This window comes from Schistocerca nitens, chromosome 3, assembly GCF_023898315.1.
Source record: "Schistocerca nitens isolate TAMUIC-IGC-003100 chromosome 3, iqSchNite1.1, whole genome shotgun sequence".
Lineage (NCBI taxonomy): Eukaryota > Metazoa > Arthropoda > Insecta > Orthoptera > Acrididae > Schistocerca > Schistocerca nitens.
The window spans coordinates 944929030-944946912 of NC_064616.1; the positions used below are offsets into that span (position 1 = coordinate 944929030).

Sequence of the window (17883 nt, forward strand, 5' to 3'; positions counted from 1 at the left end):
TTGGAACGAGATCCATCTGGCTTAAAATTTTAATTTCTCGCGATGTTTAATTTTACTCGACACTTTAATGAAGAGTACAAGAATTAACTCCCGATTACAAAAGTGTTGGTGACGGCCAGCCCTGTGTTACTCGCTAGCACTTGAAGGGGTATGTGCCCTACATACAGCTGGATGGGTCAGGCATACTACTGCTGCGACTGGGCGTCAGGTCATGTAGTCTCAGTGTCACTACTTTGAAATGTTGTGTGTGCTAAGCAGCATTGTTTATTTAAAATAATCCTCACATTTCTTTACAGAGATACAGTGCTATCATCTACAACTAGTTTTTTCATTCATCCATTATTTAAATTTACCCATGAAAGGTGAGCTGAGTGGCAGGAGTTATATTGTCGCCCCTCAGACTTTGATTAGGATAAATTAAATTCTACATTGGTAACAATAAAGAAGATGACCAGCGCTAGGTGATGTGATGTGTGTCTTCTTTAAAATCTCACAGATTTGGACGCAGAGAAATGGTACGAAGAAGGATTGTGTAATCAGTATTACGAAGCGTCTAGGGACGGTATGCAAGTGATAGATGGTGGGTGGAACTGCAGTTTCATAGGGAAAGAGTGACTTGGACTCTTCATTGAAAAAGTTAGAGTGGGTCATAATTCATACGATGGTTGGTTCTCGCGAATGATTTCATTATATGGCAAGGGAAGGCGTTTGAAATTACTACGGGAATGGACATGCGTGTGTGCAGATATAAGGGAGGTGGCTCGAGCTGATACAGGCAGGCCAGCATACCAGGGTTCTGGACACAGTGGGCTGCGGGAGACACAGGGCTCGCAGTTGTTTGAGGATGTGTGGGAACTTTAGAAGCCGGTAGAGGAGACGGATGAGGGAATGTAAACGAATACGGAAAGTCAGACGGAGTGTCAAGCATTTGGAGGACGGAGATCTACGCATTTCCGTATATGAGGGATGAAGATTGGATTGGGACATACAAGAACGTGCTGAAAAGTAAGGCCTACGAAGTTTTTATTTTGTTCTCAATATCGGTTTAGTCGGTTTAGGTCTTACATGTCATACATGTTACTCGGCCGTCTTTCCTGCTCGCTGACGTACGTCGAAACCCTCTGCCACTAGAGGGCTCCAAATTGTAGCGTGTAGAATGTTAATGAGTAATGTAACTAATTGCCCGCATCTCGTGGTCGTGCGGTAGCGTTCTCGCTTCCCACGCCCGGGTTCCCGGGTTCGATTCCCGGCGGGGTCAGGGATTTTCTCTACCTCGTGATGGCTGGGTGTTGTGTGATGTCCTTAGGTTAGTTAGGTTTAAGTAGTTCTAAGTTCTAGGGGACTGATGACCATAGATGTTAAGTCCCATAGTGCTCAGAGCCATTTTTTTAATGTAACTAACAGAGTGCTGTAATCGAATTTCGAATTCGAAGAGTTCCTCCACACACGAAACACACTCTCATCTTCAGCATGGCAACGCCAGACCCCACACAACCGCTGCCACATCTGCTACAATCCGACTCCTTGGTTTCACGGTTATCGCACATTCTCCATACAGTCCCGACTTGATAACATCCGATTTCCACCTATTTCCAAAACTTAAGGAGCACATTCGACGACTTCACTTTGATAGTAATGAAGCTGCGCTAGCAGAGGTGAGGTTGGGGCTCCGTCAACATTGTCAAAAATTCTACAGTGATGGTCTCCGTTGGGAAAAATGTGTCCGTCGTCAGGATGATTATGTTGACAAATAAGTATTTAGACATGAAGAACAAAGATTTCGACCGTTAGCAACATCTTTTTTATTTAAAAAGCTTTATGATTTTTCACACAAAAATTTCCAAGGTATTACTTTTCAGCACTCTCTCGTAAGGCTGTCGAGGAATTTAGTCGCCATTTTCGGGCGGTTAGCAGCTTTAGTAATTGCGCTTTTTTCTTTCTGACGGGTATTAGATGGGGATTCAAGGATAAGTTTCGATCGAGTGGTAGACCAACGTATTTCAGTGTTTTAATTAGGTGAACTGGAAGCGCTCTGGAGTTCGGGTAGCTTTTCCTATCATTATTGCCTGGGTTTTTGCAGGGTTGTCGGAAAGATAGCACTGGTTACAACAATACTCGTGAATAATACTGCACTGTAATGACGCTGCTGTTGTGTCACTATGCAGTCTCTTCGGTGAACGGAAAGTCATTCTTACGCAAGCTCAAACTGTTAGAAACGTTAGAGGAGAACATTAAGCTCAATTTATGTTTTTCGGTTCGAGTATAAAGCCCAGTGCTTTTATAGATATTGTTAGAGAGTAAGACTTGACTTGATCTGAGGCGTAGTAGGATGGTGAGATTGGTGATTACGAGATCTGAAACTTTCCAATTTTTCTGTCGTGCCCTCTTACTCGATGTTAAATTCGTTTGTGACAGTGTGACAGTTTCGTATTAGAAATATGTTAAGCTTCTAGGATATTATACCCGTATGTAGTGCACGATGCGATTATCGTTCGAGTGAACGCTCGTGCCGTACGATGTAGAGATACTGTCAGTAAAGTCTGACCGAGACAGCGGAAAGGCGGCGCTAGCGTTAGTGCACAGCAAACGGCGGCGCGCAAGATCAAAGCGCAGACACTCAGCGTGTGTGTTTTCTGCTTGCAGAGAAGGACCCGTACCCAGTGGATGCTCTTCCGACGTGCAACCACGCGCTTTCCGTGTGTCAGCAAGAGCGCAAATGTATCAAACTGTTCGACGATTTCAAGTCCAACTGCAAAGTCCGGGATCAGAAATGCCGGATGGAAGACAGGTAAGTCTGCACTTGTTGCTCTTCTTGACGTGCGTGTTTTGCTTGTAAATTTTATGTTTGGTATTTCTCCACAACAAACGTCAGACAGTTAAGTCCTTTTGGACTTTAGGTCTCAGTAGCAGAAAAGTCAAAATGCCATACTCAATTTGTAACAGCTCTTGCCTGATGGGCATCTTAATTTTATTTGCTCTGTTTTCTTTCAGCTACATGATAAGCTACCAGTTGTTTTCCTTAGTGCAGATGGTACAATTTCCGAAATGGCACCATTATCGTCATAGCATGTAATTTTTTTTTTTAATTTTCCAATATATGTCAGTGTCGTACGTTATGCCATTGTCCAGTGCCAGTTGAGGCGCATGAGGATAGGCCACCAGCTGCCCAGCAACAGCATATGGCGGCCGAACATAAAACAGTTTAAAAGCCGTAGCAAAATTGAGAACACTGCCCAGTGCGAGTCAACTGTAATAAAATAAATTGCCATAGCACCAGAAATTGTCAAACACTAATAACATCAGTATCAGCGAGCTAAGTACAAAGACCAATAACCTGTCTAATTTCAGTCCGTTTACTTCTGTGTTTGATTTTTTTTTTTTTTGCGTTTTTGAATTTCTTCAATCTCTCTGTATACCTTAGCATGGTAATGACTGAACCTCGCTAAACTTTAATTTAGGAAAATCAAATTTGCTGGTTCTCTGGTGCTAGTTCACGGTACGCTACTGCCAATTTATCTGTGTTGCCCAGATGATAGTTGCTCTTGTCTTCTTTAGGCTGGGTGTTGATGTTTCTTTTAGAAGGTACTGTGTGAACTTGACCGCATCTGAGAAGGAATCTATATACTCATGGTGTGGCAAGTGGTAACGTATCCCTAGCAAAACTGGTGAATAGAATTGGAAAGGAGAACCATGTTCACTCAGTGTGTTTCTCTCTATAATTTACTCAACATCCAGAAGCAACAACAGCTGCGGGTTTCACTAGCTATGGAGTATTTCCTTCGTCAGAACACATTATCCGTACCACCTGGGCGTCAAAGTCGTGTTCGGTTCCTGCCGACGATTGACAGAAGAGGTGAAAATAACAAGGTTTGCTCGTGTTGTTTGGCCAAAGTTCACAATCTGTCGCCTGTTCCCAGAAATGAACGTGTTTTCCTAGTTTTCAACTCAGAGAATTGGGTGAACATAAGCAGCATATACTTAGACTTACATGAAGGGGTCGAGAATTGCAAAGCTCCACTAAACAGATCAGGGATGTATTTATTACACATTGAGGCAGTTACCACCAGCTGACTGTCTGAGGAATGCAAACCAAGCGACTCTTTGCCTGTTAAGGCATTAAGGATAAAAGTCACTATAGAGGGCTCCGAATAGACGATAATATTGAAAGATTAGTGATTAACTGTAGAAGAATTCTTAAAACAATGCCTGAGCTGGAATAGCGTTGGGCCAGCCTGAGTGGCTGAGAGGTTAAAGGCGCTACAGTCTGGAACCGCACGACCGCTACGGTCGCAGGTTCGAATCCTGCCTCGGGCATGGATGTGTGTGATGTCCTTATGGTAGTTAGGTTTAAGTAGTTCTAAGTTCTAGGGAACTTATGACCACAGCAGTTGAGTCCCATAGTGCTCAGAGCCATTTTTTGAATAGCGTTGGAGGGAGGGGGCTCCTAACACTCGGAGCGGACTGCTGGCTAAAACCACAACTGCAAGTAGTCGCTTCTTCCGAAGAAAGGAAACCACCACCCTTCTGGCTAAAGACGGGCTAATCGGGTCCGTCCGACCGTCATGTCATCGTCAGCCAATGGCGTCATCTGGCTGCGGCGTGGATGGGCGCGGCGCTAACAGACTGCTTCCCTGGCCGTTGTCGGGTTAGCAGATCTGTTGTCGCTACTTCTGATTCAAGTAGCTGCTCAGCTGGTATCACGAGGCTTTGTGGATCCCGTTCCAGTTCTTCCACCATGGAAAAATCCCCGACAGTACCGGGAATCGAACCTGGGGCCCCCGCGTGGCACTCAGTAGCGCTGACTACTTTCTTAAAATAGTATTTATTTATTTTCCCCTTCCCTTCAGCCCTTCCTTGCGTTCTACAGAAATGCAGCCTTAATAAGCTGTATTCAGAGGAGTAACACAATCAATAACTTTAGTTAATTATTATACGAACAGAAAAGTTCACCCCTACTTCTTGGTGTAAAGTAAATTAATTTTCCTTAGATTAATTGTAAGTCGTTGCAGTTGTACAGCAGTAGTTTTCTCTCCTTGCAGTAAACTAAAATGTCTTATCCTCATCAGTACTTGCTGTAGACGAAAGAGGTCTTGCCTACCTTTTTGCGTAGATCAACGAAATATTTTTAACAATTATTCTACATTCACTTTCTTGCTTAAAAAAGAACAAAACACAGGCATATTAAATAACATATATATATTTTTAATACTACTTTTTTTTTCCTTTGAAAGGTCTTCACAAAACTATATACACCAATGATATACATTCTTTTATAAAACAACCATTTACCAGTGTTTCAAATAATGTTGATAATATATTTCCAAAGTCTCTTTTTTATGTGTGGGTTTTCCAATACAGTGTTTCCGTGTAATCTTGAACTGTGTAGATGTCTCCATATCTGTTTATGATGCAGTTGACATTATGTCGAAGCAAACACATCATAGTGTTTTTTATTTCTTGGTAGTATTCTGAGACAGGTCGGGGGAGTTGGTAAGTGTTGTAACTCGTTTCCAAGTTTCCTGTAAGAGACGCTAATCTCTTCCTGACCCACTCAATGGTAATTAACTGCTCGCAACAAATAAACCTGTATCTCATACGTGTCTACTAGACCACATTTGAGACACCTGTCAGTATCACATAACAGAATACGGTTTGACTTCCCATTATTTACAAAAGTATTGATCAAAATTTTATACCAAGTTGAAACCACTTCTAATGAATGCATATTCAAGCCGATATTTTCCCACACTGTTGTCCATCCGATATTTGGGTGCTTTAGTTTGACTGGATTTCGCCTGTGTCTCTCTTTTTTCATTCATTAGTTAAGTTCTTCGTCGTTAAAACTGTTTTTTAGTACAATGCTGTCACCAAGGTAACTCTCTTCCACGTAAAATTTTCTTATAAGGTTCAATTTAAAATGAATTTTGCTTACGACGGCTGGTGGATTTATACTAGCGAGGGGGGTGGGGGCGCAATTTTGAACAGCTTTGGTGCGATGGTATTTGACTTCTTGTTAACGATCATGCTGGATCGATTTACGTACAATTCGTTCGTCTTCCTGCTAATATCCATTAATTCCAAGCCTCTGTCCTGTCTTGATTTAGTGATCGTGTTGTAATTTAGCTTGAACATATGTCCTCGTCAAACATACCTTCTGGGCAGTTGCATTACCTTTTTGGCTTGGATTTTGGAAATCTGTAACACCTGAGGCACATAATAGGCTTTGCAGTCAGCTGTTTTCTGTTATGGCACCTTCAGTTTTGTTCGTTGCGTACTTCTAAATCGTGGCTGCCATCTATCATGATTCCTAATGTTTTATTGCTGTACAGAATCTGCATCCTCGGTATGAGTACAGTTTGGAAGGCTCTGACGTTTAATATTTTACATTGCTCTTCGTTTATTTTTGCTCCAGAGGCTCCGCTGTATTTGTCAGTTTCAGATTTTAGCGTTTCTGCATCGTTCTCTTGATGACTGAGGACCGCGACACCATCTGCGTAGGCTCTTACAAAAAGGTCCCCCCGCCCCCCTCTGTAATAGACCGGTTACTTTTTCATTCAGTCTCATGAGTAGTACAGCCAGTGACAGCTTAAAAAACGACACTGAAAGCAGACCGCTTACTCGTATCTGAATGACGTTTGTCATCTGGCCGTTGATGATGATCTTCGCCGTGGTTCCTGTTATCATATTCCGCATTACTTTTGCACACCATTCTTCGAGTCCTGTCTGTTTCAGAACCTGTTCTAGAGAGTGGTAACTAATACGCTCGAAAGCCTTACAGAAGACAACAAAAGGTAGAGTACAGCTCATGCTAAATACTTTGCGGTACTCAGAAATTGGGGTCACGATAGATCTCCCCGAAAGGCAGGCTCAATGTGTTTTGATTATTTTTTCAAGGAGGGGAGTCATTCTGTTATTACTGCTCTGGCAATCGTATTATAATCGGAGTTCAAAAAGGTTCATGGACGGAAGTTGTCTGCTTTCTTTAGCATTGAAACACTTTTGAACTCTGTGGGAACAGCGCCTCCTCTCATAATTTCGTTTAAAAATTCAGTAAAAGTTGCTCCAATGATATTTCAGAATCTAAGATAAAACGCTTTTGGCTGGCTGTCTTATCCGGGTGTTTTGTGTGGTGGAGAGTTGCTGTCCAACTCTAAATGACCCCTGCGTTAAAATCAGATAAAAATGCACTATTTTCCTCATTAGTAACATTTCTATTAAAAAAATGAACCACTTCTCCTATAGAAGCATTGTTTGTTTCAAAATGTTATTGAATGTACCGGACTATGTCATTTTGGTTTTGGTTTTAAGTAGGCTGCCATTTTCCGTTTCCACGCGATCAACGAATGTGTGTCTATGGTTTAATTAGTGCATAGTTAAATGGTACATCGAGGTCACTTCTTCTTCTACAAGATATTTGGGTTTTGATTTTATCTTGAGATCTTCCATTTGCATCCATTTGATGCTTACCAGTTTTGCTTTTATCCGTTTCATTTCTTGAATGTGTATGTTTGTTCCACTGAATGTATCATTTAGCTCTCTCAGAACTGTTTAGTAGAACTCAAAGTTTTCTTCGTGTCTTTTTTTACCCTCATAATAAATGAAACTTTACCTAAGTTTCCTTTTGGCTCAGCTGGTCCACCACTCTGCTTTGGACGAATATTTATTGATTAAGCGCAGACAAGTACGGCAAGTGTCGCTTAGAACATCGACTAATTCACCGTCTTCAAGGTGAGAAATGTTCACCACCCACTGAGATCTATACCGCTTGGTAGACTAAGTTCACAGTACTGAAAGAGCAAAATGCCCAGGGAAAAAGAGAAATAAAGGACAAATGCAAGTAAGATTCGCGCTCTGAGGATTAATGTTCTTCGTCTTCTTGTTCTAGTGTTCAACCCCGAGGTTGGTTTGCAGCAGAGCGCCATTCCTCTCTTCTGTCTGCCTTCCTCTTCGTTTCCACGTATGTGTTACATCCAACATCATACATGATCTGTTGCATGCATGATGTCCTTGGTCGCCCCCGGCGATTCCTTCCCTCAGTAGCTTCTTCTGCTATTTTTCCAAGGATGTTGTTGTGTCGTAGGACGCGCCCTACAAGTTTATCTCTTCTTGAGGATTATGCATAAACTTAATTATATACATATAGATGATAATGATAATAATAGTAATAATAATACTTTCGTGTGGTTCAGTAGTCTTTCTATGGGACGTCACTTCTGACACTTTCCCCAGATGTCGAACCGTGGAAAGCGACCTTCAGTTCAACCAGGAATCCGAGGCACGTCTTATTTCTGCCGCTTCCTCACGTCGTTAAAGACGTGGAAGCTATGTTGAAACGAAAACAGATAGAGTCGTGGTCCGACTAAGACTCGATCCTGCGACCTTTTGGTTTCCACGCGCGCGTTTTCCTGCCTTTTTTCCGTAACAGTAATTTATTGGGCAGTCGTCATATACAGCTAACTTAAATTGAAATAAAGGTAATAAACATGAGTATTACACAGTTTATTTATATGAAAACTGAATTAATTAGAAGAAGCACATCAGAAGTATGTGAATACATGTGCGAACAGGAAATACGTTTTACGAAAATCAGTCAGTAATGGTCACAGTAAGCTTCGGGCTGATGGAGACAAGGTGAGCAGGGTCGAATCCCGAGGTCTGGTCACGATGACTCCCATTCCCTCCCCCGCCCCCCCCCCCCCCATTTACTGAGCTGCTCCTACACAGGGCTCTTTTTAAGTTTTCCAAAAACAATACTAACAACCAACACCGAAGAATCAGAGGGAAAAAAAGAGATACGAGAAAACAAAATGAGGGGAGCAGCTGCTGCTGCTGGAACTATCAAATACCCTGTCTTTGAAAGGTAAGCTTCAGCATGTTGGCAAAGAGATGTCGAAATCGGGGCAATTACACGCTGTAGTCGTAAACTGGAAAAAGCCAAATGATCATATCACCCTCACCAGCAACGACAAAATGTTCAAAGTGCCCAACGAACCATATTATTGTATTAGTCTTTGTCCTCAGAAAAAAGAAGCCGGCAGCAGAATTATTCCAGTGGAACAGACCAAGTGAAAAAACCAGCCACTTCCTGCGCCAGGAACAGCTACGACTGTGTCGTTTTAATTGTGTAGACCGGTGTGTTCATCCCTTCCAGATGCTCAGGCAGAATTTCAGCTCCGTACAGTTATCACGTGATTTTTGAGAGCGCCATCATTGAAGTTGTGTTTTTGTTGTATGTTACGAAAATGTAACAGCGGAATTTAGAGCAATTTCATGCCATCAAGTTTTGTGTTAAACTTGGGGAATCCGCCAGTGTGACCTTTGAATAGTTGAAACAGGTCTAGGGCAGATTCTTTATCAAGAGTAAAAGTTTTTGTGCGGCACAAATCATTTCTGGAAGGCCGAGAACACGTTGAAGATGTTGTGATAAGGTGGTGTTCGGCAGATGTTAAATGGCTCGTGCCTTACTTCTATGCTCTTTTGTGTTACTTATACCTTATTTCAAAAGTTCTGCCTACCTGACTGAAGTATCGAGCATCATAGCTGTTACATTGGAGTTGGAATGCCATATTTTTCGTACATGTCAGTGTGATCTTTCTTAGACATTTCTGTACAGAGTTATTGCTTTGATATGCTATTTTTATTCCTTGTTTCTTGCGGATGTTCCGAATTCTGTGTGTCTGTTTGTTTTGTATGTGAGTCTGTGCCAGCTTGTCTGTTGAGTTTCTGTGTTGTCCCCTTGCTATGTAGTGACGGTGATGTTGATTTGTTTCTTCGTGGCTGATGTTGTGGGTCTTAGGATTTGTGTGGTGTTTTGTTATTTTCATGTTTTTCTGGAATTTTTGTTCAGTTTTGCTACTAGGAAGTCTTGGCATCGGTTTTTTTTTTGCTGCCTCAATATTTGTGTCCAGCTTCTTAATATATTTATGTTTGTCAAGTAGTATTGTGTTTAATCTGTGGATCATATGTCTTTTTGGGCCTGTGAGGGGTTAGATGATTGATGTAATATTGTGACTGTCCTGATGTTTTTCCTGTAAATACTGAATGAATGTTGGCTATTTTTCTTTGTGATGGGAACATCTAGTAACTTCACTTCTTTTTTATGTCCTAGAGTATTTTTATGAAAGTACAAAAATTACTCCGGAAAGTTAAGGTTTTTCCAAACTTGAAAACATGTTCCATGCCCTTGTATCTAGAAACAATTATTCTATTGAAATCTGAAAGCACTGCAATCGTGAAAATCTTGTCAGTACTGCATTTCGTCATCTGTCTATTACACTGTTACTCTACTACACACCAAAGTCAGTAAATGAAAACAAGAGGAAGTTACACGAAAAAAGAGTTACAAGTCAGATACAGTTTGATACTGAAGATACTGGAAACAAAAATTTCCATTTTACAGAGGGGTAAAATTGTTTAGACGTTAGCAAAAGTCATTTAATTAGGAAATACCTCATGTTCCGTGGTAAAAGACCTTCTGTTTCAGAGTACAAAATGGTGCACAACTAATGAAGTATGGCTTAATCGTTCATACGTTATATAACGAGTTTTAAAAGTATATAGAATTTTACTTGCCACAACAAGCTACAGCTGAATAATTAACAATATATTCCAAATAGCTTTAATATTTTATAGAGCACTTAAATATGTAAAACTCGAAATATTTAGTAATGCTGCACAAAACCCTACCTTACGTCTAACAACAAAAACTTTAGAAAGCGGTGGAAACTGCCTGTGACGGTATCTGGTGTTCATTCCTTCATATGACTCTATAATCAGTAACTAGACGCAAGAACCGATCAAAAAAATCACGTTTTCCTAGGTATACTATTCTCTACGTACAACGTTCTCTACTACCTTGTAACACACAAAGGAAACTATATTTGTCAATAATAAATATCTTTGATGTTGATGCTACAGCTCATTACAAGACATACGGCAAAATATTGAAGATATTTATACAGTCATAAAGTAAATACATAATGCGAAGAAGGTAGTCACATAAGATAATAAAGCAAAGACAAATGGAATGCAGTGAAAGAGGAGACTGACAAAACCAAGGATGAAAAGAAGAGGTACAGCAGCATTAAAAAGTTTAGCGAAACTTTTTGACAAGCATTTCGTTACTTTTGTGGAACAGATGTGGTTGTCAGGCTCCGTAGATGCTACCATGGAATACGACAGACCAGTCACTACATAAAACTTCAGTAAAATGAATATGATCCCCACTACACCAATAGAAGTACTCTCCACCATAAAATCTTTAAAATCAAAATATTCTTATTTTGTGATAAAATATCACAAAGTTAACTGAAATGTGTTTAGTAACATTTGAAGCTATTTGTGGGACCAGTTATTTATCATTGAAAGATTTCCTGAATGGCTGAAATCTGTTCAAGTTAAGCATTTGCATAAGAAAGGAGACAAAAGAATACCGTTATATGTCCGTCCTATTTCGCTTTTGCCAGCGTTCTCGAAAATTTAGAAAAAGTAAAAAGTATCTGAGAACAAATAACATATTGTCAAAGACACAGTTCGAATTTCTAAAAGGTTCAGATATTGAGAACGCTGTTTGCATGTACAGCAAGAAAGTATTTAATTCATTAGACAAAAAATTACAGGCTACTGCTGTATTTTGTTAACTGTCAAAAGTATTTGACTGCCTAAATCACAATAAGCCATTAAGTAATTTATAATATTAGAACATAGCAGGAAATGCCACAAAAAGATTCAGATCGTATATCTCTGACAGGAAACAAAGGGTGTCAATAGGAAAGACGCCTGGATTAAGCTATCAGGCATCATTGAAATGGGAACTAATCACGTGGTGTGCACCATACGGTTCCATCTTAGGACCCTTGCTTTTGCTTATATCTCAATGACTTACTGTATGTAACAGTACCAGATACTATGTTTACTTTGTTTGCAGATAATACAAACATTGAAATAAACAGCAAACCAAGTATAGTTTTAGAACTATCGGTTAATGAAACTTTCAGGGACATTAATAAATGATTCCTAGCCTACTATTCGTCTCTAAGCATTTACATAAAAGTACACTAAATGCAGTTAGGAACCTGTAAGATTTTTTTCCCACAGTATTGTGCCTAAAATATGACGACAAGCAGATAAAAGAGGCTGACAGTGTCCAGTTCTTGGGTTTATGGCTTGACAATAAATTCACAGAATTCCTGCAGCGCCTTAACAAATCTTATTTTGTAATGTGGAAGTCATCAGACAAAGGTGATATAAAAGTAGAATAGTTAGCATAACCTGCTGGCTGGCGGCTCTCATGATTTATTAACAGGATAAGTCATGCAAGTCGCCGGCCAATTAACATACCACAAAAATATTATCACTTTCACATACTAAACATCAGGTTTAAATAAACGAAGATATATATTTTAACGATGACATGTGTTCCACACAATTCAGATGATTTTTGACACCTGTAGCACTTGAAAATGCGTTACGGCTGAAATCTAGATCGTGTAATAAAGCATATTATACAGTCAAGTGGCGGTTACACCTTTCAGTAAGTATTATACTACTGTGGCTCCGAATGAAGGGAAGATCATCAACTTCTGATTTGTCGCTGTTCCATTTGTTGTGTGCTATTTTACTGTTCTCATTTGTTGTACTACACCTTACGTTCCATTATTGACGTCTCTAGTTATCATCAGAGGAATTTACCCATACGATTTACCGAATATCTTCTCTTCGCATTCTTGTCAGTTCGTGGCTGTCTCTTCCAGTCACTCCTCTTAGATCCGAGGGGATTTTAATTTGATCATCTCGAACTTTGGTCTTCTTGTTCATTGTATTTGGTGGCAGCCTGATTTTGTTTCTGGTGAGATCGTGATCGAAGTCGCCTAAGTATACCCTGCTTCTGACTTGCACATTCATAATTTCTCTGTGGTACTTGTGCGTATTGCTACGTGGTCGATTTGATATTTTCCTAAGGATTTGACCAGTGATCTTCTCGTCTTGGATTTCTTGACATCTTTCTTGAAGTGCGTTGACATTACCCTCATTGTATCTCAGTAGCATTACTATTATTATTATTATTGCTACGAAGAATAAGTTCGGAAGGTAGGAGATGGGCACCGGCGGAAATACTGTGGGGATGGATCTTTAGTCGTGCAGGGGTAGCACAGTTGCCCTTTTTAATTAAAAAAAATTAGTGAATTATGTAACGATGAGCTTGAAGGGGTGTCATGTGAGGACCGCCCAGACCAAACTAAACAAATTGAAAAAAATGATAAAACGCGTGCCTGGAACTGGATATGCTGCTGGACTGATAAAAAAAAAAAATAGCGTTGGTGGAGCACAGGCCCGCGAAAGGTAAGGTCCCGAGTTCGAGTCCTGGCCCGGCACACGTTTTAATCTGCCAGGAAGTTTCAAATCAGCGCACATTCCGCTGCAGAGTGAAAATTTCATTCTGGAAACAAGTAAGCAGTTAATTTAATGTTGGGATAGGGTCTGGGCATCAGGCATTAGTGATATCTTTTGAAATATAAATTGTGTTTCACGCGCTTTAATTAACGGTGACAGTACATCTACATCTACATCTACATTCATACTCCGCAAGCCACCCAACGGTGTGTGGCGGAGGGCACTTTACGTGCCACTGTCATTACCTCCCTTTCCTGTTCCAGTCGCGTATGGTTCGCGGGAAGAACGACTGTCTGAAAGCCTCCGTGCGCGCTCTAATCTCTCTAATTTTACATTCGTGATCTCCTCGGGAGGTATAAGTAGGGGGAAGCAATACACTCGATACCTCATCCAGAAACGCACCCTCTCGAAACCTGGCGAGCAAGCTACACCGCGATGCAGAGCGCCTCTCTTGCAGAGTCTGCCACTTGAGTTTATTAAACATCTCCGTAACGCTATCACGGTTACCAAATAACCCTGTGACGAAACGCGCCGCTCTTCTTTGGATCTTCTCTATCTCCTCCGTCAACCCGATCTGGTACGGATCCCACACTGATGAGCAATACTCAAGTATAGGTCGAACGAGTGTTTTGTAAGCCACCTCCTTTGTTGATGGACTACATTTTCTAAGCACTCTCGCAATGAATCTCAACCTGGTACCCGCCTTACCAACAATTAATTTTATATGATCATTCCACTTCAAATCGTTTCGCACGCATACTCCCAGATATTTTACAGAAGTAACTGCTACCAGTGTTTGTTCCGCTATCATATAATCATACAATAAAGGATCCTTCTTTCTATGAATTCGCAATACATTACATTTGTCTATGTTAAGGGACAGTTGCCACTCCCTGCACCAAGTGCCTATCCGCTGCAGATCTTCCTGCATTTCGCTACAATTTTCTAATGCTGCAACTTCTCTGTATACTACAGCATTATCCGCGAAAAGCCGCATGGAACTTTCGACACTATCTACTAGGTCATTTATATATATTGTGAAAAGCAATGGTCCCATAACACTTCCCTGTGGCACGCCAGAGGTTACCTTAACGTCTGTAGACGTCTCTCCATTGATAACAACATGCTGTGTTCTGTTTGCTAAAAAATCTTCAATCCAGCCACACAGCTGGTCTGATATTCCGTAGGCTCTTACTTTGTTTATCAGGCGACAGCGCGGAACTGTATCGAACGCCTTCCGGAAGTCAAGAGAAATAGCATCTACCTGGGAGCCTGTATCTAATATTTTCTGGGTCTCATGAACAAATAACGCGAGTTGGGTCTCACACGATCGCTGTTTCCGGAATCCATGTTGATTCCTACATAGTAGATTCTGGGTTTCCAAACACGACATGATACTCGAGCAAAAAACATGTTCTAAAATTCTACAACAGATCGACGTCAGAGATATAGGTCTATAGTTTCGCGCATCTGCTCGACGACCCTTCTTGAAGACTGGGACTACCTGTGCTCTTTTCCAATCATTTGGAACCCTCCGTTCCTCTAGAGACTTGCGGTACACGGCTGTTAGAAGGGGGGCAAGTTCTTTCGCGTACTCTGTGTAGAATCGAATTGGTATCCCGTCAGGTCCAGTGGACTTTCCTCTGTTGAGTGATTCCAGTTGCTTTTCTATTCCTTGGACACTTATTTCGATGTCAGCCATTTTTTCGTTTGTGCGAGGATTTAGAGAAGGAACTGCAGTGCGGTCTTCCTCTGTGAAACAGCTTTGGAAAAAGGTGTTTAGTATTTCAGCTTTACGCGTGTCATCCTCTGTTTCAATGCCATCATCATCCCGGAGTGTCTGGATATGCTGTTTCGAGCCACTTACTGATTTAACGTAAGACCAGAACTTCCTAGGATTTTCTGTCAAGTCTGTACATAGAATTTTACTTTCGAATTCACTGAACGCTTCTCGCATAGCCCTCCTTACGCTAACTTTGACATCGCTTAGCTTCTATTTGTCTGAGAGGTTTTGGCTGCGTTTAAACTTGGAGTGAAGCTCTCTTTGCTTTCGCAGTAGTTTCCTAACTTTGTTGTTGTACCACGGAGGGTTTTTCCCGTCCCTCACAGTTTTACTCGGCACGTACCTGTCTAAAACGCATTTTACGATTGCCTTGAACTTTTTCCATAAACACTCAACATTATCAGTGTCGGAACAGAAATTTTCGTTTTGATCTGTTAGGTGGTCTGAAATCTGCCTTCTATTACTCTTGCTAAACAGATAAACCTTTCTCCCTTTTTTTATATTCCTATTAACTTCCATATTCAGGGATGCTACAACGGCCTTATGATCACTGATTCCCTGTTCTGCACTTACAGAGTCGAGAAGTTCGGGTCTGTTTGTTATCAGTAGGTCCAAGATGTTATCTCCACGAGTCGGTTCTCTGTTTAATTGCTCGAGGTAATTTTCGGATAGTGCACTCAGTATAATGTCACTCGATGCTCTGTCCCTACCACCCGTCCTAAACATCTGAGTGTCCCAGTCTATATCTGGTAAATTGAAATCTCCACCTAAGACTATAACATGCTGAGGAAATTTATGCGAAATGTATTCCAAATTTTCTCTCAGTTGTTCTGCCACTAACGCTGCTGAGTCGGGAGGTCGGTAAAAGGAGCCAATTATTAACCCAGCTCGGTTGTTGAGTGTAACCTCCACCCATAATAATTCACAGGAACTATCCACTTCTACTTCACTACAGGATAAACTACTACTAACAGCGACAAACACTCCACCACCGGTTGCATGCAATCTATCCTTCCTAAACACCGTCTGTACCTCTGTAAAAATTTCGGCAGAATTTATCTCTGGCTTAAGCCAGCTCTCTGTACCTATAACGATTTCAGCTTCGGTGCTTTCTATCAGCGCTTGAAGTTCCGGTACTTTACCAACGCAGCTTCGATAGTTTACAATTACAATACCGATTGCTGCTTGGTCCCCGCATGTCCTGACTTTGCTCCGCACCCTTTGAGGCTGTTGCCCTTTCTGTACTTGCCCGAGGCCATCTAACCTAAAAAACCGCCCAGTCCACGCCACACAACCCCTGCTACCCGTGTAGCCGCTTGCTGCGTGTAGTGGACTCCTGACCTATCCAGCGGTCCCCGAAACCCCACCACCCTATGGCGCAAGTCGAGGAATCTGCAGCCCACACTGTCGCAGAACCGTCTCAGCCTCTGATTCAGACCCTCCACTCGGCTCTGTACCAAAGGTCCGCAGTCAGTCCTGTCGACGATGCTGCAGATGGTGAGCTCTGCTTTCATCCCGCTAGCGAGACTGGCAGTCTTCACCAAATCAGATAGCCGTCGGAAGCCAGAGAGGATTTCCTCCGATCCATAGCGACACACATCATTGGTGCCGACATGAGCGACCACCTGCAGATGGGTGCACCCTGTACCCTTCATGGCATCCGGAAGGACCCTTTCCACATCTGGAATGACTCCCCCCGGTATGCACACGGAGTGCACATTGGTTTTCTTCCCCTCTCTTGCTGCCATTTCTCTAAGGGGCCCCATTACGCGCCTGACGTTGGAGCTCCCAACTACCAGTAAGCCCACCCTCTGCGACCGCCCGGATCTTGCAGACTGAGGGGCAACCTCTGGAACAGGACAAGCAGCCATGTCAGGCCGAAGATCAGTATCAGCCTGAGACAGAACCTGAAACCGGTTCGTCAGACAAACTGGAGAGGCCTTCCGTTCAGCCCTCCGGAATGTCTTTCGCCCCCTGCCACACCTTGAGACTACCTCCCACTCTACCACATGTGAGGGATCAGCCTCAATGCGGGCAGTATCCCGGGCAACCACAGTCTTAGTCCGATCGGGGGATGCGTGGGACGAGCTGGCCGTCCCCGACAAACCCCCATCCGGACCCCCACAGTGATGCCCATTGGCAACAGCCTCAAGCTGTGTGACCGAAGCCAACACTGCCTGAAGCTGGGAGCGAAGGGATGCCAACTCAGCCTGCATCCGAACACAGCAGTTGCAGTCCCTATCCATGCTAAAAACTGTTTTGCAAAGAACGTCTGAACTAATCTACAGAGAGCGCAAACAAATCGACAAAATTTAAACGGTTATTAAAATACAAGATTGCCTAGTAAATGCAGTAATGCTGCTACTAACGCACTGCTGACACACTGCTCGGCAGCGGAAGGAGACTACGCGATTTTACACTATTCAGGTACTAAAACGCGATGCTACAACTCGCAAATACTATAATACGCCCGAAATTTATGTATCAAACAATGCAAGTACCAAAAACACTCAAAGAAATTAAGAATTAAACTATGCAAGAAATGAGTGAGCTAGGAGTATACGACTTGCTGCTGCAGCTGCTTATCCAACGGCGGCAGGGAGCACACTGACTGACCAACCGACACTGGCCGTTCAAAACAAAAACAAAAGACAAACGACTACGCGAATTTACACTATTCCGGTACTAAAACGCGATGCTACAACTCT

The 17883-nt window shown here is 42.0% G+C and overlaps 1 protein-coding gene across 1 annotated transcript in view; it reads left to right on the forward strand.

The window, feature by feature from the left end:
• LOC126249498 (uncharacterized) overlaps nucleotides 1-17883 on the forward strand; it is a 983368-nt gene that overhangs the window by 330667 nt on the left and 634818 nt on the right. The window contains exon 3 of the mRNA XM_049951150.1: nucleotides 2644-2788. Coding sequence (XP_049807107.1) covers nucleotides 2644-2788 — 145 coding nt within the window. The remainder of the gene's footprint in view (nucleotides 1-2643; nucleotides 2789-17883) is intronic.